The 27,143-nt window shown below is 50.6% G+C and overlaps 2 protein-coding genes across 18 annotated transcripts in view; one reads left to right on the top strand and one right to left on the bottom strand.

Annotated features, from left to right (window-relative positions):
* AMN (amnion associated transmembrane protein) overlaps positions 1 to 13,582 on the top strand; it is a 29,532-nt gene extending 15,950 nt beyond the window's left edge. Inside the window, exons 5-13 of the mRNA XM_075152427.1 lie at positions 2,075 to 2,162; positions 3,709 to 3,944; positions 5,058 to 5,195; positions 5,288 to 5,396; positions 7,184 to 7,266; positions 8,255 to 8,441; positions 9,546 to 9,720; positions 13,084 to 13,186; positions 13,472 to 13,582. Of these exons, the coding sequence (XP_075008528.1) occupies positions 2,075 to 2,162; positions 3,709 to 3,944; positions 5,058 to 5,195; positions 5,288 to 5,396; positions 7,184 to 7,266; positions 8,255 to 8,441; positions 9,546 to 9,720; positions 13,084 to 13,186; positions 13,472 to 13,582 (1,230 nt within the window). The remainder of the gene's footprint in view (positions 1 to 2,074; positions 2,163 to 3,708; positions 3,945 to 5,057; positions 5,196 to 5,287; positions 5,397 to 7,183; positions 7,267 to 8,254; positions 8,442 to 9,545; positions 9,721 to 13,083; positions 13,187 to 13,471) is intronic.
* Positions 13,583 to 19,901: 6,319 nt separating this feature from the next.
* Positions 19,902 to 27,143, bottom strand: part of CDC42BPB (CDC42 binding protein kinase beta) — a 95,830-nt gene continuing 88,588 nt past the window's right edge. For 7 of the 17 annotated variants that reach the window (XM_075151019.1, XM_075151021.1, XM_075151025.1 and 4 more), the window contains 7 exons: positions 25,786 to 25,883; positions 25,590 to 25,674; positions 25,325 to 25,445; positions 25,117 to 25,234; positions 23,912 to 24,026; positions 23,749 to 23,819; positions 19,902 to 21,667 (listed from right to left, as the gene is read on the bottom strand). In XM_075151019.1, the coding sequence (XP_075007120.1) occupies positions 21,536 to 21,667; positions 23,749 to 23,819; positions 23,912 to 24,026; positions 25,117 to 25,234; positions 25,325 to 25,445; positions 25,590 to 25,674; positions 25,786 to 25,883 (740 nt within the window). In that variant the 3' untranslated portion in view covers positions 19,902 to 21,535. Of the gene's footprint in view, positions 21,668 to 23,748; positions 23,820 to 23,911; positions 24,027 to 25,116; positions 25,235 to 25,320; positions 25,446 to 25,589; positions 25,675 to 25,785; positions 25,913 to 27,143 lie in introns of those variants that run through there. The other 10 variants (XM_075151020.1, XM_075151024.1, XM_075151028.1 and 7 more) reach the window with 8 other exon arrangements.

The following is a 27,143-nucleotide window of genomic DNA, read 5'->3' as shown; positions in this document are numbered from 1 at the left end:
GATCAACTGCATCCCATCCTAAACCCCATCCTGAGCAGCTCAGCTGGACCCCAGCAGCCAGCCGGCCACCTCCCTGCTCAGCCCTGTCATGCACGGCAGGCTGCAGGGTGGCAACCTGCAAACTGGGCAAGATGCAGCGGTGAGGGGCTCCAGCCTGAGATGACCCAGCGGATTTGGAAGAAGGGACTTAGCCAGCAGCGCTGGCAGCACCTGCCCTGAGTATTGGTGGTAGCTGACTCCCCCAAAGTGTCCCACCGCCTGTTCCTGCGTGGCCTTACAGGAAAACAAGCCAGGGCATTTCTGAAGTGAAGCACCTTGTGAAAGAAGCTGATAGCATAGACCTTGCCCAGCTCCAAGCAGGCCAAGACCTGAGCCTCAAAATGTCATCAGACATGGCTTTTATATCTGCAGCTGAAGGGCGTGTTGCCATTCTTATCCTGGCAGACCTTTCAGCCTCTTTCAGTGCTTCAGTATTGGAAAAATTGGCTTTACTCAAGAGTAATAGAAATTCAGCGAACATAATGGCATGATTTCCAGTTAGGCACTACACATGCTATAGTCTCATGGAGCAGCATCCATAGGCAAAGGCTTCTTACTGCCCCGTGGGGAGACTCCATACCCTTGGGGCAGAATTGCGCAGACCTCAGCTATTCGCCTCGTCATCCCCTCTTCTGCAGCCCAACGTACAACATTGCTGGGTCTGAAGTGGGTGGTGCACCGGAGCACTGCGGGATTCTTCTTGGTGGCAGCCGCCCTCTGCTCTCCACCCTGGCTTCTCGCAGTTCCTGAACCAAGAGGGGGACCTGGGCTATGGCCTTCAAAGCACCATACCACCAAGGCACTAAAGTTCTAAACAGCTGCCTACAGCTTGGGGGTGAGGAGCTTTTTGCCATGTCCATCCTCCCTCCCAGGGCAGTCCCTGTGTGGGACAGAACATCCTCAGGCAAGACTGCTATGGCAGCCACCTGCAGCAGTCATTCAGAAGTCTTGCTTTCTTTAACCTGCATGTATATTTAAAGACCAATTAAGTAGATGAAACCTTAAAATCCCATCTAACATGCTTCTGCCTGAGCACAGGACGCATGTCGCAGTCCTGGAGGGCTTCCAGCTGCTGTCTGGGGAGTGATGCTAAAATCCTGGATAGACTAAGCTAGAGGATAACGGAGCCTTGAACATCACTCACTCCTTGACACGTGAAAATATTGGGGGAAACCCCGACTTTCTCTGTGGCAATTTCTAAATGGAAAATAAGGTCGCTGGGCTGAATAACGCATGTGCTGTGAACGAGCCGCCTAACTCAGTTGTTTTGCCAAGGCCTGTCCTTGAGTCAGCAGTGCCGGCTGGCAACCTGGGTGGCCACAGCTGCTTGCTGAAAGGGCCCCCATGGCAGATCTGCGCCAGGTTTGTCCTCATGCCCCAGAGCAGAAGCCTGATGGGGCTGAAGCCAGGCAAACGTGGTGACCCCAACTACATGCCAGTGATGTCCTACCCAACAAGAAGAGGGTCTAGCTATGGCAAGCTGCACCAAATGCCGCCGAGTGCTTTCCTTAGCTCATGCTAAGTGCGAGTCCACTAGCTGACACTTCACCAAGCACTGCTTGGGCCCCTGAGTTATTTTTTGTGGGGCAAGCACAGTCCCCGGAGGTGGGAACCCATTAAGCAAGGGGTCCTCTGGGCACTTGCAGAGCAAGGTTGCGTTTTTCATGGCATACCAATGTACAAAGCCATTCCTGAGCTGGTGGGAGTGGGTGTGCGAGAGGAGGAAGGAGCTGTCAAAAGAGTTTATTTTGCTTTTTCCTTGTTCTTGCTTCCCTGAACACTTCATGCTTTTCTGTGTTACTTGGAAGATCATGTCAAAGTGCCTCTCCCCATTGCAGCGTCCCCATCTGTAAAAACGGGAGCCGATACTTTCCCATTAATGCGGAGCACGGCGAGGGTAACTCCTAATGACTGCAAAGTGCCTTGGAGACAGCAAGTGTAATAGGCAGCCTAATAATTAGCACTGTTATTTGATTACAAGCCTGGGTGCCTGGCAGCGGGACCGCACAGTAATACTCTGAATCCCTTCGTCTAGTACCTGCCCCTGAACGGAGAACTCGTGCTGGCATCTGGTGCAGGATTCGCAGCTTTCGACGGCAGCTGGGATGCAGGCTGTGACTCAGGTATTTTGTGCCCAGACCAGTCACCCCATCAGCCCCTGATTAATCATGCAAATTCAGCCCCAATACTTCTACAAAGGTCTTTGCTGTCCCACCTCAGAGCAAAGTGAATCACTCCTCTTTTAATACCTGCCTTTTCTTTGATGACCTCCCTCACATCAGATCTTTTTTTCCTGCTAGATCACCTGTCTTCTAAGAAAGTAATTACAGTAGGGAAGCCTTTGAAGTTGCAGCAGAGAGGCAAATATTGTTTGTATTTTACCCTGCCTATTAAGCATGTAGCCACATCAAAGCCCTCATTTTCTTTGCCATGGTATTTCTAAAGAAAACTGGTTAGGAATTACACACGGGCAAGCTGAACTGCAGCCATCGCAGCGCTCTGGCCTTTGGCCCAATGCGCACAGGCATTTCGGCGTGAGCGCATCCTTCCCTCCCCTCCCAGCCTCCAGCCCAGGTTTGCCGTGACTGGGGTAGCAGGTTTGTTTCATCGGTGCCTGTTATTAGTCTGAAAGCTGTTTGCTAGCGAGATGTATTTTGGGCATTTAAGAGCTACCTAACACTTTCAGTGGCAAGTAACTTTTTAGTTCGGCTGCAGGAAAGGAAGGGTCCAAGCAAAGCGCCCACGTCTGCACTCTGACTGGCAAAAAAAGAGAAAAAAGAGAGGAGAAGCACCAATGGGTCTGCCTGGAGGAGGGGCTGCAGCATCAGGCTGTCTGGAGCCACTCCAAAAACCTTCATCCCTATCATTTTTCTGCATTGGGGCTCTTCGCCCCCAGCAGGGATGCTCTGGCAGCTGCCTCCGCCTTGCACCGGGCTTTTCCTTCTGACCACGTGCTGCTCCCCTGAAATCAACAGGGGTTTCTTGGGCAGCTTTCACAAATGGATTTTTTTAAAGCATGATTTTAAAATGAATGCAAATAATTCAGTCAATAAACGCCTGTGTGATAGCTGAATCGGTAAAGGTTCAGCTGTTGGGAAAGAGTGAGAAGGAAGCAGGGCACTGTGTGGTGATACTAACTGTGACCAGCAGGGAAATGGTTAATGGTTAAATAATTAATGGTTAAATGGTGCACTGGTTTTTGGGGTTACCCACTGCGGGGACCAGGGCCGGTCATGTTTCTGCAGGCCTGCTAGGCTGCTTGGAAACTGGGACATGAATTATTTTTTTCCAGTTTAGCTGTTATTCAGCATTTAGGCTCCATGGCTGTTTTCCTCCCTAACCATAAGGGTGAGCTTTAAAGAAGTGGGGGAAAAATGTCCTGTGGGATCTGGGGCCGGAGGTCTGCAGCCAGAAGTGGGGTCCGGGCTGAGCTGCTGAGACCCCAGCCCTGAGTGCTGGAAAGATTTGCCAAGCCTTCACTGGGCTCCGGGAGGTGCCTGTGGCGGCTGCCCGGGAAGGCGATGGCAGGGCCAGCCCTTTGCTCCCTGCCCACAGGGTGACCTCCTCCACTTCAGGCCAAGCACTCACTGGTTTTACCAACCCAGATGCATCTGTCAGGGCTGTGGATTTGGGTCTGGGTCATGCTCAACCTTTCTGTTGCTTTTCCAGGTGCAACAGTGAGGTTCGCTGACGCTGAGCACCACACGTGGTTCGACCCCACGCTGTGGCAGGCTGTGTCCCCCAGTGGGGAGCTCGAGCTGGGCAGGCGCATCTTTTCTGTGGATGAGGAACGCGTCCCATGCCGCTACGATGATGTTATCTTCCAGCCAGAAACCTCCTTCCGGGTAAACGTCGACTCATCGCGGCAAGTGATTCATCTCCGCAGCATCTCTCTCATGGGCCAGGTAACGTGAGGATGATGAGAAACCGGCTTGACGCCTCCTCACCAAGGCCCCAAAGTAGGTCAGGAGAGGAAGGACCAGCTGGGGATGGAGGAGCAGCACTGTGCGGGGAGATGGGGCACTCCCACGGCACTGCAGCTTCATGGGCTGCTGCTGCTGCTGTGGATGGTCTCAATGATTTTTTTTCTTCTACCGGTTTGTTATCGCCTCCCTCCCTGCACGGGAGGTGCACGGGACCACAGGCCACCTCACTATTCACATTAAAAAAAAAAAAAAAGCCAAGTGCATGGGTCAAACTGCCAGCAAATTGCATCTTCTCCAGCACCCAGGGGCTGCCCCCTTCCCAGGCACGTGTCTGTAACCGCGCTGCTCAGGGACCCTCCGGGGACACCTCCCTCCCGTCCCCGACCTTAACGTGGCCCATGGCCCGGCGGTCGTCTCCCAGCTTTGCTTTGGTACAGCTCTTTAATTGATTGGAGGGATAATTATAGAAACGCTGGCAGCCTGCTGTGCTTCAGCCCGGGAATCAGGCGCACGATGAGCCCCGTCCCTTGCCAGTTGGAGGAGTGAAAGATCACAGGCGCTGCAGCAGTAAACGCAGGCTCCTTCCAGGAGTGGGAGATGCGGCAGACATTTCATAAGTTATTTATTATTTCTATCGCTGCGCTGCCTGAGGTCTGCCATTTCGGGGCCAGGCATTAGGTAACCGGTTTTGGAGTAATAACCTCAGTCAGTGTCCAGGCGGATGCAGACAAGTCTGGAGAAGGCAGGACCCCCATGGAGCTCACCTCGGGCACACGTAGCCCCAGGGATGCAGAGGTGGGCGGTCCTGGAGGCTCGGAGTGATGCTGGTTCCACTGATGTGTGGGGACCACCCCACAGCACATTATCCCCCCCTGTCAAATTAGAAAGGGTTTTTCTGTTGGCCCCATGGAAAAGCCTGAACGGGTGTAGTGGCAAGATTTTCCTGCTGCACTTACTGCCTGCGGTGGGGCTGCCCCAATCCTGCTGTCAGACATGGCACCGGGCGCCCAGGCGGCACGGCCGGGTGCCTGGGGACAGCGCTGGGACCTGGCTGGGGATACTCACCCGCCTTTTCTGCTTTTCCCCGCGCAGGAGCTCAGCAGCCCCGAGGCCTGGGCCGGGTACCTGCGGGGTCCCTCCGCCTCACTGCAGTTTCATGGCAATGGCACTCTGCAGGTGACAGGCACCGGCTGTCCCGACAAGTCTGGCTGTGCCTGCGGGAACGCCCCGGTGAGTCCTCCCATTGCAATTTAGGGAGGGTGCCATTGCAATTTGGGGGGCGGTGGGGGGGAAGAGACTGACACTGCCCTGCTCTCCTTTAGGATGGCCACCGCATCTGCACGGCCCTGCTCGGGGCACTGGGGAGGCAGTGCCCAGCGCCAGCGTGCCGGAGCCCTTTGCAGCCCCTCGGCCACTGCTGCGGAGTCTGTGGTGAGTGGGGGGCACGGCTCTATTCCTCCTCCCCGCCGCTTCGGCTGCCCCAGGCCCCTTCCCCTGGCTCCATGGGGGAAAGCCGTGTGTGGGGGATGCTGCTGGTCTGGGGTCCGGGCGCTGGCGGGCGTATCACTGTGCTGTATCACTGCTCCCACGGGTCCCATCCGCATCCCACGTGCCGCCCTCCCAGGGCATCTCTCTGCACCTGGGTCGAGGCAATCCCAAACATGGATACAGGCTGGGGGATGAGTGGATTAAGAGCAGCCCTGCCGAGAAGGACTTGGGGGTACTGGTGGACGAAAAGCTGGACATGAGCTGGCAATGTGCGCTCGCAGTCCAGAAGGCCAACCGTATCCGGGGCTGCATCAAAAGCAGCGTGGCCAGCAGGTTGAGGGAGGGGATTCTGCCCCTCTGCTCTGCCCTGGTGAGACCCCACCTGCAGTGCTGCGTCCAGCTCTGGAGCCCTCAGCACAGGAAAGACATGGACCTGTTGGAGCGGGTCCAGAGGAGGGCCACAAAAATGATCAGGGGGATGGAACGCCTCTCCTGTGAAGAAAGGCTGGGAGAGTTGGGGTTGTTCAGCCTGGAGAAGAGAAGGCTTCGGGGAGACCTTATTGCGGCCTTTCAGTACTTAAAGGGGGCCTACAGGAAAGATGGGAAGGGACTCTATCACTGACTGTAGTGATAGGATAAGGGATAATGGTTTTAAACTGAAAGAGGGTAGATTTAGATTAGATATTAGGAAGAAATTATTTACTGTGAGAGTGGTGAGGCACTGGAACAGGTTGCCCAGAGAAGCTGTGGATGCTCCATCCGAGGAAGTGTTCAAGGCCAGTTGGATGGGGCTTTGAGCAACCTGGTCTAGTGGAAAGTGTCCCTGCCCATGGCAGAGGGGTTGGAACTAGATGATCTTTAAGGTCCCTGCTAACTCAAACCATTCTGTGATTCTATGATTCTATGAAGCATCAGCCTGGCTTTTGGGAGCCTGTTCTGAGTTGCAGCCCTTTGTCCCTGCCTCTGGTTTATCCTGTCAAGATGTCACAGCTCATCAAGCTAATAGGGCTCTGCTGAGTTTATGCAGCGGAAAACACTCAGAGGAAATGCACCTTTTTCACCATAATGCCAGCTTTCCAACAGCAAGTTTGTTTCATTTCATTTAAAATAAAACCATGCAGATTGACAGTATTCCCTCTGCAATGGGTGCTTCTCCATTAATCTACCTGGAAGGTTGCTAAGGAGAATTTTTCATGCACAGTTGCACCTAGATATTTGGGATGTCACACCAAATTCATTAAAACGGCACCATATGTTTCCCCAACATGTTCCTAAAAGCAGAGCTTCTTAAAACCTTTAGGAGAATTTCATATTTCAACAAATGCTTACTTGTTTTTTTTCCCAAGGAAAATATTTGACACAACGAGTGCAGGTGTCCTTTCCTCTCCACCTTCCCTCCAAAACCAGGGTAGCGTTGCTGAATCGCAGCCTTGCAGACCCGAGACCCAGTTACATGCAGAGCTTCCCAGGGGATACGCAGGGGAAAGCTTTCCAGGGAAAACTTCTCTCCGGAATATGGTGGAAACCAAAAGCCCTTCACCAAACCCAGCTTTGGGCAGCGCTGCCCAGGCAGAGCTGTGGAGCTGCCTCTCTTGAGCCCAGCCAGACTGATTGCACGGAGGTACCAGAGGGTCCCCCGTGCCTTTCGTGGCAGTCGGAGCCGTGCCACTGTAGCAGGTCTCTGCCCGGACTCGGTGACAATGTCATCTCTGTCTGTTTTTGGGCTGCAGGAGCCACCATTAGCCTGGATTTCACTCCTGATTTTGACCTGCAGAAGTACCAGGACAGGCTGGTCCAAGCCTTGCTGAGCCAGGTACGTCAGTCCACCTGATTGGGAGGGGCTAACGAAACCGCAAGCCACTGGCCACATCTGCTGGTAGGGCTGGCTGGGGGGGGGAGCATGAGGTGCCACGGTGCAGGGGGTTCAGCCTCGCTCCCCACCACCCTGCAGGGCTCACCTCTCACATTTGGCCTCTTGGATGAGCCAACTTGGCAAGGGCGCTGGTGCAGCCTCCCTTGCTCCCCACCACAGCCACGCTGTCCCTCTCAACGTGGGGCAGGAACAGCTGCTGGTGTGCAGATGGGGAAGCGTGCAGGGGGGCTTGCTGGAAACCCTGGTCTAGAAAACACAGGAGGTCAGCCAGGAGGTCAGGTTGAGATAACATGGGAGGTCAGCCCATGTGGTTGGGATCATGCAGACCTGCTGCAGTGCATCCCATGGGCTTTGGGAGATCATTCCCAATGCTGGGCTGCTTTTTGTTCCCCAGTAGGCAAGCACTGGGTGGGTAGCCGGCACGGGTCAGCACTCAGATGCATGCTCTCTACCAGGCATCACTCCATGCTGCTGCTTGTCAGTCACAGCATGACATCCCTCCTCCTGGCTGGGAGCTGTCAGGGGGAGGCATGCTCTGAGTTACACCGGGAGGATCAATATCAGAGTATTTCTGTATTGATCCCAAGATGAAAGCCTGCTGCCTGCCCTCCTTACAGCTGCACACATCTTAATACAGCGTTTAATGGGTGTACTACACGAAATTGCTTTGTTGGTGCACTCACCTCCACAGGGGACGCTGCGTGCTGGGTGCTGGTCACAGCTTCGAAGGGAGGGGAGGTATGAACCTCTTATTTGGGAAACCCAATGGCACTGTGGTAACAGGGATGGCAGCTCTTTGGTGGGACTCACATGAAGATTTATAGGTGGGCCTTGCTGGTGCATCCATCGTGTAGAGGTGTCTGTAGAGGTGACTAATTTCTGCCTACCGCTCTCATGGGCTTTACGTGTTGCCTTGTGTTTTGAAAAGCCCAAGTATGCCGGTGTGTGGATGGCCATATCCAAGGTGCACAAAGCACAGACCTTCCTGGGAGTCATACCCCGAAGCTCCACTCCCCACATCCAAATAGTGCTGATCGATGACGAGGCGGGAGCACAGACTGGCACCGCTGCGGAGCAGATGGCTGCAGATGTCATGGAGGATATAGCACAGCACGGTAACGCCCCTGTCCTCCTCGGTGGGTCCCCCACGGGTGCACCTAAAGCCACCGCTGTCCAGAACTTCTTGTCCCCCACCAGCAGCCCACGTGGCAGCCCTGCGTCCCTGCCCTTTCACCAGGGAATCACACAGAAATCAAGCGGCAGCTTGGTTGAAACTCCCCGAGTTGAACACTCCTAAGGTCCTCGCCCTTGTCAGTCTGGTCCAGCACACCTCTAAGCCTTCCTAACACACACACTCTGCATTTCTAATGATTTCAGTAGTGAACTTTGCTTACCAAGAAGTTTAACTTTCCTTACCCAGAAGTTTTACCATTTTAATTGTAGTCGGACAGTGGTGTGGGCAGAGCAGAACTGCAGGATCAGAATTATCGGGGTTGGCAGAGACCTCTGGAGACCACCTTCTCCCCCTCCCCTGAAAGAAAGTTGCCCCGGGCTATGTCCAGTTGGGTTTTGAATCTCTCCAAGGATGGAGACTCCACAACCTCTCTGGGCATCCTGTCCCTGTGTTTGACCACCTTTACAGGAAAACAGTTTTTTCTTATGTTGAAGTGGAATTTACTGTATTTCAATTTGTGCCCATTGCCTCTTGCCCTGTCACAGGGCTGGGAAGAGCTTGGCTCAGCACTTCAGCTGTGTCTCACCAAGGCAGAGCAGAGGGGAAGGGTCAGCTCCCTTCACCTGCCGGCAACCCTCCTTCTTATGCAACCCAGGATACCATTGTCCTTCCATGCCATGTCTGGCTATAGTCAGCTTGGTGCCCACCAGGACCCCCAGATCCCTCTGCAGAGCTGCTTTCCAGCCAGAACACTACGTGTGGAGGCAGCCGTGTAAGCTGGCAGATGCTGATGAGCATGTAGGTCAGAGCCAGGGGACCTGGTCGTTGTTGTATGGGTAGCGGACCCACATGGGTTTGTTCCAATTGAGTCCACCCAGCTGTGTACCCCAGCCCTGTCCCCAAGGAAAGGTGATTAACCAGGCGAGCAGTGCTAGACCCCACTGCAGGCTCCCCCTGCCCTGTCTGTGAGTTGGGTTGGTGTGCGGGTGTGGGGGCATGTTGTCCCATCCAGTCTTCACCCCTATTTCTTCCTGCCCTTTCCCAGGTGAAGCACTTGGCATTTCAAGTGGCAAAATGGAGGTGGCCACCGGCAGCACTTTCAGCGGGCAAGCGGGGAGCCACGCATTGAGCAGGATCACAGCGGGGACGGTCTTGGGGTTACTCTTTGGTCTCGTGTTGCTTGGAGGGATCTTCTTTCTCTACAGAAAGGGAAAGCTAAGGTAGGGATGAGGCTTCTGCTGGCAGCATGTTGCCAGGCTTCTCCTGCCTGGGGGCAGCTATCATCCAAAGGCTGTCCTTCCTGCCGGCCAGGTGGCACGGAGGCATGCAGGGCTGCCAGAGCTCCCATGGTGGTGGGCATGGCTGGGTGGTCTGCTATACCCAACATTATTAGTTCATAGCATCACAGAATGGGTTGGGTTGGAAGGAACCTTTGTGGTGAATGGAGTTAAATCCAGTTGGCGGCCGGTCACGGATGGTGTTTCCCAGGGCTCAGTACTGGGGCCGGTCCTGTTCAATATCTTTATCAATGATCTGGATGAGGGGATCGAGTGCTCCCTCAGTAAGTTTGCAGACGACACCAAGCTGGGCGGGAGTGTTGATCTGCTGGAGGGTAGGAAGGCTCTGCAGAGGGACCTGGACAGGCTGGATCGATGGGCTGAGGCCAACTGTATGAGGTTCAACAAGGCCAAGTGCTGGGTCCTGCACTTTGGCCACAACAACCCCAGGCAACGCTACAGGCTTGGGGAAGAGTGGCTGGAAAGCTGCCCGGAGGAAAAGGACCTGGGGGTGCTGGTTGACAGCCGGCTGAACATGAGCCGGCAGTGTGCCCAGGTGAGCTGGCAGTGTGCCCAGGTGGCCAAGAAGGCCAACGGCATCCTGGCCTGTATCAGAAATAGTGTGGCCAGCAGGAGCAGGGAGGTGATTGTGCCCCTGTACTCGGCACTGGTGAGGCCGCATCTCGAATCCTGTGTTCAGTTTTGGGCCCCTCACTACAAGAAGGACATGGAGGTGCTGGAGCGTGTCCAGAGAAGGGCAACGAAGCTGGTGAAGGGCCTGGAGCACAAGTCTTACGAGGAGCGGCTACGGGAACTGGGACTGTTTAGTCTGGAGAAGAGGAGGCTGAGGGGAGACCTCATCGCGCTCTACAACTACCTGAAAGGAGGTTGTAGCGAGGTGGGTGTTGGTCTCTTCTCCCAAGTAACCAGTGATAGGACGAGAGGAAATGGCCTCAAGTTGCGCCAAGGGAGGTTTAGATTGGATATTAGGAGAAATTTCTTTACTGAAAGAGTGGTCAGGCCTTGGAACAGGCTGCCCAGGGAAGTGGTGGAGTCACCATCCCTGGAGGTATTTAAAAGACGTGTAGAGGTGGCACTTATGGTTTAGTGGGCACGGTGGTGTTGGATTGACAGTTGGACTCGATCTTAGAGGTCTTTTCCAACCTTAATGATTCTATGATTCTATGAAGATCATCTAGTCCAAGCTCCCTGCCGTGGGCAGGGCCATTTTCCACTAGATCAGGTTGCTCAAAGCCCCATCCAGCCTGACCTTGAATACTTCCAGGGATGGGGCAGTCACAACTTCTCTGGGCAACAGTTACAATGTCTCAGCACCCACATACTAAAGAATTTCTTCCTTGTATCTAATCTAAATCTACCCTCCTTTCATTTAAAACCATTGACCTCATTGTTCCTCACAGTTTATTAAAGGCATTTCTGTACTCTTGTACTGGTACTTGGCTGGGAGGACTTGTTTCTTGGTGCCATATGGCACGGTGTGCTCTGGTGGGAGTGGGGCTGCTGTGGCTCGGTTGGAGCTCTGCACAGCCTGGCCGTGCTGCCTGGGGACATCGCCTGTTCCTTGTAACTGTTAGTTTGTAGTCCTGCTCGGGGATGGAAGACTGAAACTGCCAGCTGCTGAATAGAAGTGCATCAAAATAATTCAAAGCACTCCTCCCGCAGCTTTGTAGCCATGGAAGGGAGTGACAGCAAATGCAGCTTCTACTGCATCAGTTGCTCACGCTGCGTGGAGAGTGGTGTGCAGGTCCCAGGGGAGGGACGGGGCGTGCACAGCACCTGACCTCACCACAGCTGGGAGCTGGTTAGAAACACCCTTCTCCATCGCCTTTTCCCCTCACAGCTGGGAGACAGGCTCCAGCAGTGAATAGGGCATCCCGGCAGCGCCCACAGCAGGCGCTTGGGGCACCCATCTCTGCTCCTCGCTCACGCACCCACCTTCACACAGGACCCTGCCTCCCCCAAGGAGGGTTTTGCAGGGGTTCTTGGCAGACGTCTTTTGTGCATGGGGCTGTCCGCTGAGCCGCTATGGCTCGTCTCACCTACTTGACCACGGGCAAACAGGATGGACCCTACGTTTTTTATAACCAGGGGGTGGGAATTGCTTTAATTTGTGTGTGCAAGGTGCACTGGTGTCTGCCAGGGCATGCTGGCCGTGTTGTAGGCTCACAAGTCAGGTTGTTTCTTCCCTCCTGGTTTCCCACTGGGGTTTTCTCGCCGTGCAGCAGCGGCCGTGGCCGGGGATGCTTGCCCTGCCGCTCAGCACGTGCTGACATGACATTTCCTAGCAGTAAACCCGCGCCTTCATTTAATTTCTAAATAAAACTCCCAGTCCCATAATTGCTACTTGATGATTTATCTTCCACTGACACTTCTTTGGACGCCGGACAGGCCTTTGAAACCGGCTCCGTCAGCAGCGGGAGGGAAGTTCATGTAGCTAAAGGAGATGGAGCTGAACCCGAGCCCAGGCCACGTCCCCGGCCGACCCGCTGCTGCTGCGTGGCCCTGGGTGGCTCCAGGGCAGGTGGCCTTTCGGGCAGCGCTGCCGAGCATCGTGGAGGCATCTGACACCGGCGGGGATGCTGCAAATTAGGCAGGCGGCTCTGGGAGCCTACAGTCTGCCTCCATGCAGCAGAGCCATCCTGACCACTGGCAAACCAGTGAATTCAGCTTGTTTCCAGCAAAAAGAGCCTGGTACAGCCTCCCTGCAGATAACAGAGCTCCTCCGGTTGCCTAGGTAGACCCGGGGCCAGGGTGGTCACAGTGTTTAAGTATCAGTGAGCTCTCAGGACCTGCGGTGATGTGTGCGGACCCACTGCTGAGCCCATGCGCACCAGGTGCCTGGTGCAGGGGATGATCCTCGGTGACTGGGACCCTTAGGATAGGAGTAATGAAGAAGATAATAAAAGTGGTGATGGTAATTAAGATGATAAAATGATAACATGATAAAAGTAATGATAAAAGTAATTAGTGCTTGTTGAGATTGCAGTGGGAACAGGTGTCAGCTCTGTGGCAACTCATTTTAGGCCATGTGAGGAGAGCGATGGCTCTGAAGCAAAGCCTGTGCCGGGGTTGTCTGCCTCTGACAAACTCTTCCCTCCAGGCTTAACGGTTTCTGCTGGGTAGGGCAGCTTTTCCCTGGGAAAGGGTACAAACATCCCATTTCAAAGACAGCCTGAAACTTTGCCCTGTATTTTCCCCTCCACCTCTTGAAGATGCAGGGTTTCGGCTGGGGGAGCTGCTGGGATGGGTGGGATGCGGGTGGGTGATGCCCAGGTCTCTCCCCAGGCTGCCTGCCCTGCACCTCCCCCGGCCTTGGGACAGAGCAGAGGACCCGGCGTCCCTTGTGCCAGCCAGTGACAAAGGCTTCGACAACCCCATGTTCGACATGGTGAGTCACCACTGCCCGGGGACACGGGGATGCTGGGGGCTGTGGGCAGGAGGTGGCGGGGCCCCAGCCAGGACCCTCTCGAGTGCCAGTGGGGGTACAACGCGGGGTGCAACGCTCCCGGCAGGGCTTCTCCTTTCCCCAGGCCAGGAGGGGTTTGTGGGATGGTCCCATCCTCCCATGGGTCACCAGCTCCTCGGCTGCCGCAGGAACTCGGTGCTGGGTGGGTTTTGCCAAGGGTTTTGCTTCCCTTCTCATTGGTTGCTTTTCCCTCCCTCGCTGCTGCAGGAGCCACCAAGCACTGATGCTGGAGAGGAGATGCCACAGGAGATGGCTCCCAAAGACCATCAGGTCTTCTACCTCAATCCTCTGTATGATGCAAGCGAGACGGAGACCTGATGGCGTGGCCTCATGCTGGGGCAGCCACCACCTCCCTGGGGACACTGCCGCCTCTCCAGCCCTCTCACAGCCCCTCACGTCGCTCCTGGTGGGATCTAAACCACAAGCAAGCAGATCTCACCTGAATAAAAGTGTCCTCATGGTGAAGGAAACCACAGCAAACCTTCGCCGTAAGGGCTCAGCCGTGCAGGCACAGCCTCCCTGGTGTTGCTTTTGGGTTTTAAACTGTATCTTGTAGGTATTGGTCCTTTTTAGACAGTTCAACGTTGAGATTTGGGTCTCAGGTGATACCTGGGGAAGCCAGGGTCTAACTCAGCACCCTGCTCTTTAGCCAGCACCATGCTGGATTTGCCCAGGGCATGCAGCAGGTTGAACAATGCATCCCTGGACGCATGATGGAAATTCAGTGCTTAAATTAATTTCAAAATGTGGCCCAGAGCCTCCAGAGCTTGGACCCGTTAGCTGGGTTCAAAAGGAAATTATTTTGCTTTCCACCAATGTGCTCGGTGCCGGGGGATCTCTGCGCAGGATCCCCCGTTCCTTCTCTCTGGAACCTTGCTCTCGTCCCCTGGGCGCTGGCACAGGGCTCTGTCCTGAGCAAACATTTCCCTCCCCTTTCCCTCCGCTGAGCCTGAGCTTGCTCCTTTCCCCTGTGCCCAGGCTGATGGTTATAAAACCCTCTTGGACCTATCTGGGGATTTATCCTGTTATTCCCCACGGCGAGAGAGAGCACCTCTTCTCGTGGTGCAAGGGTTCAGTGCTGGTGCCAGGGGTCCCCGGGGAGGGAAGCAGGCAGGAACCCGACGGCTGGGCACAGTCGCTCTGGCCTGTCTCTAACGAGGGTCGGGGCAGCAGCGGCACCGAGGGGCCTCGTTAGCGGTGGTGTTTGTGGCCTGGCATGTGCCAAATACCCTCAGCTGTCCACAATGTCAGGCAGTGCTTCATTACAGGAGCAGGTCTGATGGGTGAGGCTGAAATTATGGAGATGTATGCAAATTTACGCAAATTTACACTCTACTGGGTTTTCAGTAGGGCTTGTTGGCATATTCCATAAGGAAGCAGCTATTTTAAGTTTATTATATTTTGTTCTAGTCTCTGGAAGACATAATCCCTTCTCAAAGGCCTGGGAATTCATCATTAGGCACATCAGAGCCCTGACGAAGGAAGACGGGCAGCGTGCGCTGATGAGACCGGCCCTGCCGCCTCCCTGCCGGCAGAGAGACCTCCGGTAACGGGCAGCGCGAGCAGGCAGGACACCAAACACGAGCCAGGCAGGGCACAAGGCCATCTCCAGGCCCTGGTTGTTGCCATTGCTTCGCGAGCCCGGGCAGAGCCGGGGCTGAGAGGGGGTCTGCGCTCGGGGGCACAGGGTGGGGATTTCACCGTGCACGCCTCTCCTGAGTGCCCCTCCGGCAGTACCGGGATGAAAAGCAACTGGCCTGGGGAAGGAGCTTCTGCTGCGGCTGTCAGGCACTTGGTGCTGAATGAAATGGTCAACAGCTGGGTCAAAATGCAGAGGAAGCCATCGGCTGCTGCAGGTGGTGGCTGACACCAGCGGGTCAGGAAAACCCCAGTCCCACCATCCCGTGGTCCTGCAACAAGTGCATCTCCATGGAAAGCAGTGACCCAGGGACACGTCCCCAGAACTTGCCCCAGAGCGCACAGTCACCCCCATGATGTGAACCCAAGGGAGACCCCCCCCCACCCCAAGCCCTCATCCGGACTTCACGAGGCCGGACAACACCTCGTGGCCGGGGGGCCGGTGCGGACACGGTGCAGCATGGTCAGCCTGTGCTTTGCTTGCCGGCAAGGTGCTGGTGCCGCGGTGTTACCATGGTGCCTGCGAGAGCAGCCACAGCGTCCGCCGGCTGGGTCTCTCTGCAAGGGGGGTATTCGTATCCATACGGGTGTTTTACTTGCTGCCTCTGAGAGCCTTTTTGTGCTCTTTTCCCCTTTCAAATCAGTCTGCAAGTGACTGAAGCTCCTCTAGCTTACAAGCCTTTAAATACACGATGTATTTTTCCCCAGCCGAGGCTGATGCAGCGCTGCACGCTGGAGGCCGTTGCACCAGGCAGCCCATCACCCCAGCTCTGCCCCGCGCAAGGAGAGGGCTCAGGGCCATCCCCCAAGGAGCCCCTTGCCGCTCGCCCCGGAGTGAACCGCTTCCCTCCCTCTGCTGTTTTTGGGCCCCTCACTCTGGCATCGCGAGGGGTCTCGGTGGCTGCATCCCCGTGCCGTGCGCTGAAGGCGAGAGGCAGGCGCAGCCCACGGCTGCATGCTGGGGGAGGGAAAAGATAACCCAGCGGTAACAGGGACCATCGCACAAGATGGCGGCAGGATGGTATTTAAGGACATCAGCTCTGCGTCCCGCCTGGGCACATGGGGATTTCAGCGTGAGCCGGGGGCAGGCGTGTGCCCGTGGGGTGGGACGGCCTCTGGGGACGCGCAGCTGACGGCACAGCCGGCAGGCGGGGAGGCAGGCTGCCCCGCAGCACGGATCGCCGCCTGGTAACACCTCCGTATTGGGGTGTATGGATTTGCTGCTGGCGAGGCTTCATTTTTAAAATGCATTAGCAGCTTGAGGTCACTTACAGTAGAGGCTTTAATTAAAGTAGAGATCAATTTTTGTCAGCGCGCTAGCAGAGCACATTCTGTACTTTTCCTTCAGAAGCCACGTTCGCTCGCTCGTACAGAAAGCGTCACAGGGAGGGGGGAGCTCTGCAGAAAAAAACCTGAAGCACCAGAGCCAGTTTGCGATGCCGGGGGCCAACAGCTTCTGGAAAACCAGCTGCATCCGTGATCACTACCCTGCGCTCGCAGACAGCCCACAGTGCAGGCAGGGTAACACAACGGGTTTTGGTACGTAAGGGTCTCTCCTGGGATCCTGCCTAAACAAGGAATTTAATTCGCAGACATCTTTGGTAAGCAGCGCGTTAGATGGGTGGTTTATGTCGACGAGGCTGTGCGCGGCACGGCTGGGCACCTGATGGCTTTGTTTTGCTCTTGGTCCTGAAAGTCAAGGGTCCCCTGCTGTGACAGACTAATGCAAAATGCATTAGTGTTAATGGCAAGATCTCAGGAGTCATTGCTTCCCGGGGTCTTAAAAGAAATAGCAACCTGCACACTATTCATGGACATCAACTCGTATCATTGTGCTTTCCCTCCACGCGTTACAGTCATTCACAGAAGTTGTGCAAATCCTGATTCAGACAGTGCAGCAGGCAGCAGTGCTCAAAATGCCACCGAGTCTGCAAACAGACTTTGCCTGCCCAATGCATTTTTTTAATCTTTTTTTTATAGCAGGAGGTAGCAGCAGCAAAAGGGAGGGGATTTGGCAGGGGCTGGCACCACGGGAGTGCGGGAGCTGGCCAAGGCGCTGCGGGGCAGCAGCAGAGCTGTGGCCATTCCTCCATCAGCACGCAGGGCTCCGCACTGCTCTTCCTCACGGGACGGCAGAACAGGGACTGTGTAAGAAACTGGAAAGCAGATGATGCTGCAAAAAATCTGAGGGTTTTATCTATGAGAAAACAAGCAATAAAGCTGCATAAACCTGTGTAGTCAGGTGACAAAAAACTGCTGCATCTTATTGGGGAGCAGGGAAAATATTTGCTGCAAGGATGGGGAGCTGGCTGATTCCTGAGTTCATGTTCCTCCTCTGGCTGGAGCGCAGCATTGCAGCTCTCGCTTGCTGAGCACGTCCTGCTGTCTTCTGCTCCTGTCCTCAGCTAACCCCGCTGGCAACACTAGTCTGAGCATCATTCGCCACTGGGACATGCTCTGCCAACGTTTGGCTTTCCCTGGCATCCCGCAACAGGCGTGCAGCTGATGTCCAGTCTCGTCATCACCCCACGTCCTCAGAAACACGTTTAGGAGGGCCTTGCAAGGGAGCACCGAGATCATGCTGGCTCTTTTTGGAAAGAGCACCACTGTGCCTTCCCTCCTGCCTCCCTGACGTGGTACCTGTGCCCGTGGCACCCCTCCCCCTGGAGCAGAGCCCCTCTGACCCCACGCTGCTGCACTGCCCTGCCAGCGGTGAGCCCGAGGCCGTGGGGCAGCAGCTCTCAACCTGTAGGAAAGTGGCCGCTCTGCGCTGGGCGAGGGTGGCAGCAGCTGCAGCTCTTGCCCCCCGAGCTGCGAGGAGCCCAAGGCTGCCGAGGAGGGATGTAAGGGGAAATTGAGAGGGAAGCCACATTTACAGGGGTGCAAGCAGGCAGGAGAAGGCAGTCCAGACCTGCTGCCACCGCAATGGAAGGCAAGGGCTGGGCAGGTGAATGCTACTTTCTGGTACGTCCTCCTCGCTCCTGCCTGCCGGAATCACTTGGTACAAGGTGGGCAGGGTGCAAACCAGAACATGAGATGCTCCGGTAGCCCAGCATGCAAGAATACCACCTCTCTTTTTTTCCTTTTCCTTTTAAAATAGGCTAACTCAGCAGCAAGACAAGGTTTGTAGTCATGATGTGACACCTTCCTTCGACTGTTACTTCGCTTAACTGCACCTAAGGGTGCCGTTCAGGTCCCAGTCATCTCTTCCCTCAGACACTTCCCTGCTTCTCAGTGCTTTAGACTACCACTGCCAGCCCTTAAGATTTTTACGCATCTGCTTTCTCCCAGGGATGCCTGATCTGGCGTTACGCAGAACAATGAGGGTGCCTGGACCTTCAGCATTTCCACGCTGAAGTCCCCTCCCCGGGCTTTAGCTGTGTTAAGCACTGACTCTGCAAACATAAATCGAGTGTTTACGCATCCCCCCCAGCTGATTGCACCCATTTAGGAAGCTGTTTGTTCTCAGCACATCTGTGCTATAGACAGAGGCATTGGCAGATGGGTTTCGTTCTTGGGTAGCAAGTGACACCAGGATGTATTCCAAAATACACAGCCTTTCGGGGCAAAGATCTGTGCTAGAAGTGACCAACATGCTCTGGTGAGTGGTACGCCCATCGCCCTGGCTTTGGGACGCGATGTAACACCTCTGTGCAAATGGAACAGGCAGAGGAGCAGGCAGACCAAATTATCCTCGTTCCTTGCCTAACTCAATTCCTCACTTGCGATACTAGACTGGTAGCCTCCAGGGAGAAGGAAGTGCACCATCAGGGGAACATTTCACATTAAGTCCTGAATTTCTGCATTTCTAAAAGTTCTCCCGAGGACTGAGGAGGATTCTTTTGGTAACCAGCATCAGAAGCCTTAAGGGAATAGAAGATTTGCAAGGGGCTGTGGTGGAGGACTTGAGGAAGAATTCTGCTCGGCCAGACTTGAGGGGGAAAAAAAAAGAAAAGAATAATGTATTCATACTGAGCAATTAATTTATTTTTCTAGAAACGTTCTCCTGCTTAAATTATAACCAAGCCCTGGCACTGCTGAGTGCTATGATTTAATACCCCCATAATTAAAGACTTTGTTGTCATCCGAAGTCCTCACCGTGCAGAGAAAAATCAGCTCAAGAGCAGCAGAAATGTTTTTTTAAAAGTCAAAGGCTGATTAGCATGAACACTTGTGAGAAGGCTTCCGGCACACAGCCCTCAAACCTCCTGCCAGCTATCACCCCCATCCCCCGGGCAGAGTGCGGGTGCACCTTCCCAAGCCGACCCGCCCCAGCCCGCTGGCCTTGCCCGGGTAGGTTTGGTCAAGCAAGGAACAGCAGGGTCCAAAATATTAATCTAGGCCTTACCCATTAAGATAGCTTGGAGTAAATGGGCGAGACAAATCAAGTAACCCAGGAGCACCTGGGCACTCCGCAAGGGATGAGGGATGCTGACCCAGGACAGGCTGGGGAAGATGTTGGCGCTGTTCTAGCTACAGTGAGCTCTGCGGGGCTCAAATACTGGAGCATGAGGGGAGCTTTAAAAAAAAAAACAACCAACTATATTAGGGGCTGCACCATTCACACACCAATCCTTGAAATGTTCCTAAGTGTTTCTTTGGGACTACTGTTTTGACAAGTCAAGTGTCTTTATTGTTTTATCACACTTAAGATGCCTGAATAGATCCTGCAGCCTCCTTACTATGCTTCGGCCATAAGCAGTCAGTCATATAAATAATTTAAAAATTACTTATTAGGGTCAGCGACTAGATGAAATGACAACTCTAACACAAACCAAGGGCACAAAATTTCAACACTGTATTCCACCAAAAGGACTTCCATCGCTCCTGAACATGCATTTACGTGCAGAAACACACACCTTTCTCGTAGCATTAAGGTACGGCGCTTCAAAGTATCTTTCAGTTTATGTAAAATGTCCATGTGAACAAAGTGAATTTACCATGAAACTAAAGCAAGTGTCAGTGGTAGACTGTTTTCACATGTCAAGACAGACGACTATGAACTTTAAAACCTCCCTCTTCTGCTTTATTGACAGGTAAATTGTTCAAAAATGTTCTCACAATTCAATAATTACAAAGACTTAGACTTACATTAAAAAAGTAAAAACCAGAAAACCCCCAAAGCAGTAGTGTCCAGCTCTAACTGAGCCCCTTTATCAAGAATCTGAGAAAAAGAGCAAGTACTGTCGAACACTTAACGTAACAGGATTAAATGTTGACTAGAACACTCAGTTTAAACTAAAGATAAGTGCACGTCCTATACAGTGTTTCAGAAAAGAACATTAGCCATTGGTATATCATTAGCCCATTTAAACCAAATTTTAAATAAGTGACATCCAACTGTCATAAAATTGGCACAGAAGGCACACTAGTGTGACAATGACAAACTGGATATGCCAGCCGCTGAATTAATTACAAGCTTTTAATGAAACATGGTCACAAATCTTTGATTACTAAATGTATAATACATGGAAGCATGAGATTAAATATACACGCAAAACATCACCACTGCACGTGGGCCATAGCAAAATATACAGGAGTGTGTTGTGCATTTTTCTACATGATCAATACTTGATTAATAATCATGGAGTCTTCATGCAGGTGAGGATACAATTAATGAGAAAAGCAGCACCCCCAGTTACACATCCTTCACGTTCCACTTTGGTAACCAATAAAACAGACTGATGCTTTAGTGCGATATAGTCCCTTAGATCAAGCAGACTCCCGAGGGCAATGCGTCCACGAGAAGGCTCGCTAGCTAAACAATGTAGTGTGTCCTTACACCAAAAAACCCAGGAGAAACAACTTCTGAGAAGGAGATAGGCAGGAACTAGGAGTAACATTTTTTTCACAGCAGTAATTACCAGTATTTTAAAAGCCCTGACTAATCACTGATTGATGAGGACTAAAAAGCGGGGTATGGGTAAAAGATAACTGGCAGTAGTCCTATGTACAAGACTAAAAAGTTGGTAGAAAGATAGAAAGACAGTTATGCAGCTGTATATGTAATGGCTAAATGAATTAAAAGGCCACAAAACTATAACCAACTTTTATTTGACTTCCTGGTGATTCTATTGATGTTGGAAACGACCTACAGCTTCCTAGCATTCTCCTTAAGATTTAGGGAACAAACAGTTATGGGAAAAAGGGAAAAGTGTATTCAGTTGAGGATGTAACTAGACCTGCTTGCATTTCCTATTTAGAGGTCCAAATTGTGTCTAAAAGGATTTCCTGCTAATGAGACATTACATCATTCTATAGAAAAATAATATTCCTGATACTGTAGCAACATTATCAGTATCTCTCTCTATTTCTTTTTCAGCATAAGAATAAGACTATTTACTGGTGGCCTTAAATGCTCCTATGCAATAAAACTGTGTCACAGCTGTGCAGAAAGGAATCAACCGTAACTGAGCAGTGAACAATTCTGCATAAAAAGCTCGATCGCTATTTAGTAAAGAATTTTCTTCATTTCAATAGTTTGTATCTACAATCTGGATATATAATTATTCTTGTACAACACTAGAGATTCAGTGTCAGTCTTGGCACTAGCATCTGAGACGGCTTTGCCCTGCTCTTGAATACTCCACGGAGTAGTGGATGATCGAAGCCAGAATGGTGAGAGCGGTAGTGTTATGCGTCACAGGTTGACTGGTCCAGTCCATCTAGCGTAAGCTGATTCCTATGAGGAGAGTTGGGACTTGGGGGACCGCTTGGATTTGAGCTGTTGGATGGAGTAGAGTGTTTGGTGGAGTCTGAATCAGGCTGTTAACGAGAAATGTTTAAAAAAAAAATTACGCTTAAAATCAATTGTTTACACTCAAAAGCTTTCAAAGGCACTCAAAAATTAGGGTGAGCAACACCTACGAAGCAGTGTGTATTAGATTCACTTCACAGCTAAACATTCATGCAAATGCTTCCATTATCATCAATAGGCTGTAGTGCAGTCCTGAAGGTGACCTTCTGATGTAACAGGAATTATGGCAAAGTACGTGGAAATTGGTAAATCCCAGGCTCCTCTCCTTTAGCCATAGCAAAGCTTTCCTGATGGAACACATCTATCTGTCCACCGTTGTTCTGGATTTACCAGCCTGCATTTTTCAAGCAATTTTTATAGCCCAGGAGTAGATTTATCTGCCCATATAAACATGTAAACAATTACGGTCAAATCATCTTCGGTTTGGTGAGAAGGAAGGAAACAAGCATACGAACTATTTACAAAACAGCCACAGCGACAAGCATGTGAAGGGCCTGACAAAAGAGTGAAGGTTGCCAAGTATTGGCACGAGGCTGGAGATCTGGAAACAGAATATACTTACTGGAGACGCCCTACGTCAATATCTAATAAAGACAGTCTATCCACAGTTATTCCCCCAGCGTTAGATTGGTTGTTGGATATTTGCCTTCACAAACTGGTCTCACTTCAACAGGATGGCTGGCAAGTTTCCCACTATTTTGGTGAGTTAAAACTCTGAGCACTGCACACATTCACAGCTAATGAAATACTGCACAGGAAAAACTGGTACCATTGCAGCAAGTTATTTTCGAGAAAGGGAATATATATTTAGCAAATTGATTGAAAGGTAACATCCTTCGAGAATGCTGTTCACAAGGTTTTGCATGGCTCAAACAATAATAAGATCACCTGTAACAAGATTATCCTAACATGATCCAGTTCATGCCACGATAAAGCCAAAAGCTATGGGAAAAATAGTATAAAGCCAAAAGGGGATACCTAGAACCTCCTCTTCCAAGTTTCAAACTACTATTTTTTTTTTAGTTTAAGAAGTTGTAAGAAATTGTAAGATCGACCGAAAAAGAAAACGTTGTAAAAACCTATGAATCTACTACTACTTGTGCCTACAAGCAGCAATTATCATTAGAGCACAGAATGTAATGCAATTTGGGAAGGATGCTGCAGAATAACATTGTCCGTCATCAGCACTTTTGAAAAATCAAGACAGTTTCAAAAATAACCTGTGGTTATAGAGATCCCCATTTTCACATGCTTTTAATGGCTTACTCAAGGTGACGAAGTCAGAGCATGGCTGTGATGAGAACTCTGGACAAATGCTTTGACTTAGGGTGTACTAAGGCATCCTCCAAAGGTCTGGCTTCAAGAAAACACCCTTCAAAATCCAGAACATTACATGGATCTGTATTTGGGTACCAAAAAGCACTAAAAAGATGCAAAGATCTTGATCGAGGAGTTTGCCTCTCAATGATAATTCCTAACACCTCCCTTGCACAGGCAGAGCTTGAGCAAAGCTTAGAAAAGGCTACACCCATGATAAATCAAGGAAACAAAAATCATACATCTTCTCTCCTTAGATTCAGGGACACCAGTTTTGTACAGCCAGGACATTTTCAGTTTGGTGACTACTGGCACATACTTTTACTCTTGATAAAAGCAGTTTTACGTATTTTAAATACGATTCCTTTTCAAGTTATATGACAAAAAGTCTTCCTTAAGGCAGCACAGAAAATTACTTAACTAGTTGTATTACTTTGCTATTCTATGCTAATAGCCCAGAGAACATTTTTAGGAGCATTGAGGACATTTCACCAATTAGTCAAATTTCCCTTGTCTACAAAGCTTAATCCAAGACATAATACTCCTTAAAATATCACCATAAAAAGATCTTTTCACAGCTTTGCTTTTGTGCTGGCGTATCTAACTTGCAATCGTATATTACAGGCTGAAGAAAACATTTGTGGAAGGAAAACATCTCCATAAAGAACACGGTCTTTATGAAGTATTTCCTCAGAAATTTAATTTATTGGAAGAAGAAAACAATCTATGGCAACAGGATATCGTCAGTCTCCATTTAATTAAGCTACTTTACCTCTTTGTCAAACTCCTGGTCAGGATCGGACATACTTCGGGAAGGCATGGCTCCTCCCACATCACTGCCACCTGTAGAGAAAGAAGCAAAAAAGGCAGGTTTACACCTCTTGTTGAAGCCATAAGTTACAGCTCGGAACTGACAAGCTTGCTTCCAGCCTTACTTGACGAGGGCCATGAAATATAGGTTTTATTTCTCTGCTGCTGCTGCTGCTGTTGCCGTGAGAGGTTAGCTGTAGACGGACATGGTTTTTCATCCTGTGCAGCAGGTAGGACACTCTACAGTTGAAATGAAAGACCTTGTTAGCCAGCAACAAAAGCTATCCAACTAGGAGTTGTTACTCATGAAAACTTTACTGTGCTTTTGAAGCTATTACAACCCAGTGTTGGTAGAAAAACTCTGAACTTACTTGACCACATCCACATATTTTCAGTAACAGACACAAACCCTGAGAAAGACAGAGAAAGAACTAAGCCCCACAGCAGCCACTGGAACCTGTCAGCCAGCAAACCCTCTATGAAGGGGCAGGGACGGCACCAACAGCTCTGCTTTCCTTCCTACTCCTGCTGAAAGGACAAATGCATCACCCTCATCTGGGCTAGCTGAGAAGGCAAGAGAAAGCCTAACTAGCAGCTATAAAATGGAAGGTACAGAACATAAAAGCGCCTTCCTCTCGTGGATTTAAAACTAAAATAGCTCACAAAATGCTGTATTTGTTAAATGCAAAATAAAAAAAAATAACGCTATAAAGCATCGCAACTTACATGCGTTTTAGTTACCTCCACAGCATTAGTTTTTTCCCCCTTGTTTTTGCTCTAGAATTGGCGAAGCGCCACAAGCAAACCATTCCAGTTCCTAACAGTTTGTAGCTAGTCCTACCCTCGGCTAGGGAAGCAGAGGAGGGACAGGAACAGGAAGAAAGCAGAGGGGAGCCTTGCAGTGAGGAATGGTCACTCTGGAGAAAGATTTCAGCAGAGATAGGGCTCGTGATAGATGTGCTTAAAGCCTGTTGGAGGTGATATCAGAGCAGAATGTTGAGAGGATGAGGGGGAAGGAAATTAATTCTGTTATTTTAAGAAGAAAAACAAGAAAAAGGAAGGAGGAGAGACTGATTATTTACAAAACTGCTAACAAGCTCCTGGCAGTGATACCTATTTTTTTCAGTGTCTCATGTGTAAGTCAGCTAACAGTATTTCCTTGCACAGGATTTAGATTTATTGCACATCAGGAAGGTTCACCTTTCTCAAAACGATTAGAAGAATAATTTGGTACAAAGATAATACTTGAACCCTATACAGCTCATCTTCACAGTTTTTCTGAGCAAGAACAAATGCCCATATATCTCCCTCCCTTTTAAATGTATTTTACCAGTGGGAGGTCCATGAGAACCTGCATTCCATCTCCTGGTCCCATATGAGCCACATGGTTGAAATTCGTTGGGTTAGAAATCATCTTTGACCTTAGCTCAGGGTCTCTAAGCATTTCCCTAAAAGAACAGAGTGATTTTTGCTATTAGCATTCCCAGTCTCTGCATGTCATCATGTTTATTAAGGTACATATCAGATTAAATTATTACCGCCTTTGTTGTAATCGCTCTTCCTCGGGAACCTTAAATACAAATCTTCTTTTGCTCCTAGTTCGAAGCATTTGCTTCTTGCTATTGTCAGATGTTTCTGGTACACTGAGGACAGCTCCTGCTGTAATACCACAATGCAATTTCACATACATAGGTACATGTACGCATCCAATACAAGTTTCATCTCGTGCAAAGGTAACACTGCTTAAAATCACCCAGTTAGCTTTGTATGATTTCCCCGTATCTCCCCTTGCTCAATACTCACCTGCAAACTTGTTCTTGAAATATATTAGTCTTGGTGGCTCGCAGTTAAGGAGATTCAGCGTGCCATCCATGTTTAATGGTCTGATCTGTTTTGAGGAAGGAGGCAGAGAATTAACCCAAGCCTAGCAAACCCTGCGAAGAAACATCTCATTTGGAATTAACCCAATTAAGTTCTATATTCAAAGAAAATTACTTACCCTTCGCAGGCCAATAGTCTGGACCCATTCCATAGTGTTAACATCAAATACATCAACACCATACTCGCTATACACTGTTACATACGAAGAATTGCAACCTGCATAGATTAAAAACAAACAGAAAACCCTAATATGGTTTCAGTAGTCCAGAACTGACATGTATTTGAGCAAATTTCAATAGTTACAAGTTTTCCACTAGGTGCAAGATACATTTTAAAACACTTTTTCCCAGCACCACTTTCAAACAGATATTTTTGTGATAATAGATTTGCTAATGACAACTGCCAGCATCATGGAAAGATTTAAATTTGACCCTTTCAGTATTTTTAAACTTCAAATTATGATTTCATGAAATTGCAAAATGGCATCTCAAGTTTTCAGATGCATACAAATTTGCTACTTGGTAGGAACTGAGCAGCTAGCTTTTCCACAGATGCAGATTACTTCATTTCGGAAGCAGCAAACTAACTGCTGTGTGCAGGGGAAAAGAGAGGGCCACCATCTGTGAGGTGGGTCATGAAGTCATGATGCGGATCTGTTCTCAATTTCCTTCCTCTTTTGCTAACAATTATCTAGCTTTAGATATTCATGTATGGGTTGCTTTCATCAGGTTAACAGAAAAATGTCACAATGCTTAAGCCCACAACCCATTTTCTCTTTTCAACTTTTTAAAAAAGCATAAAAGGCATCAGCAGACAAGTTTATTTTAGGTCAAATGAAAAGCAGAGATCCCTAGAGCTTCATATCAACATGCTTCTGCTCATGTAAAGACTGTCCTGATGTAAAGAGCAGTTACTAGAAATTTATGGGATTTAATAGAGGAAAGAGCTGCTTCAATAAACAAAAGGAAAATAACGCAGTAGGACACTAAACACATCACAGAATCTTCTTAGAAGAACTGAAGTAATGGTTGTGCTGCTATTTTTTTAAACTTGTTCACAGAAAGCCTTGGACAGCTATCATAAATACGTATCCTAGAAGTGATTTATGGTCAAGTATTTATGATATGGAGTCATGGTTGACTTGGATGTCCAAATCAAGGGAGACCACCAAGCATCAGACAGAAGCACCAACTGCTTCTGCCTGGCCAGCTGGTGGCCAAGGCCAGCACTTACCAGTCAGAGCTGATGAGCTTGATCAGGTATCAACTGGCTCCCAGAGAGACACGTCAGTGTCTGCACTGGGCTTGCCCACGCTACAGCTTTGAGACCTGCTGGCTCCAAGCCTTTGCACTGTGCCGTACTCAAGCTAAGCAGCCCCACAACGCCTACGCTGACTCAGCACACAACCAGCGCATGAAGCTGGTTTAATCGCAACCTAGACAGGCCACCTGAGATAACAGAGCTGACTGTGTTAGC

The sequence above is a fragment of the Calonectris borealis genome, chromosome 5 (assembly GCF_964195595.1).
Source record: "Calonectris borealis chromosome 5, bCalBor7.hap1.2, whole genome shotgun sequence".
Classification (NCBI taxonomy): Eukaryota; Metazoa; Chordata; class Aves; order Procellariiformes; family Procellariidae; genus Calonectris; species Calonectris borealis.
This window is presented reverse-complemented; position numbering and strand designations above follow the sequence as displayed.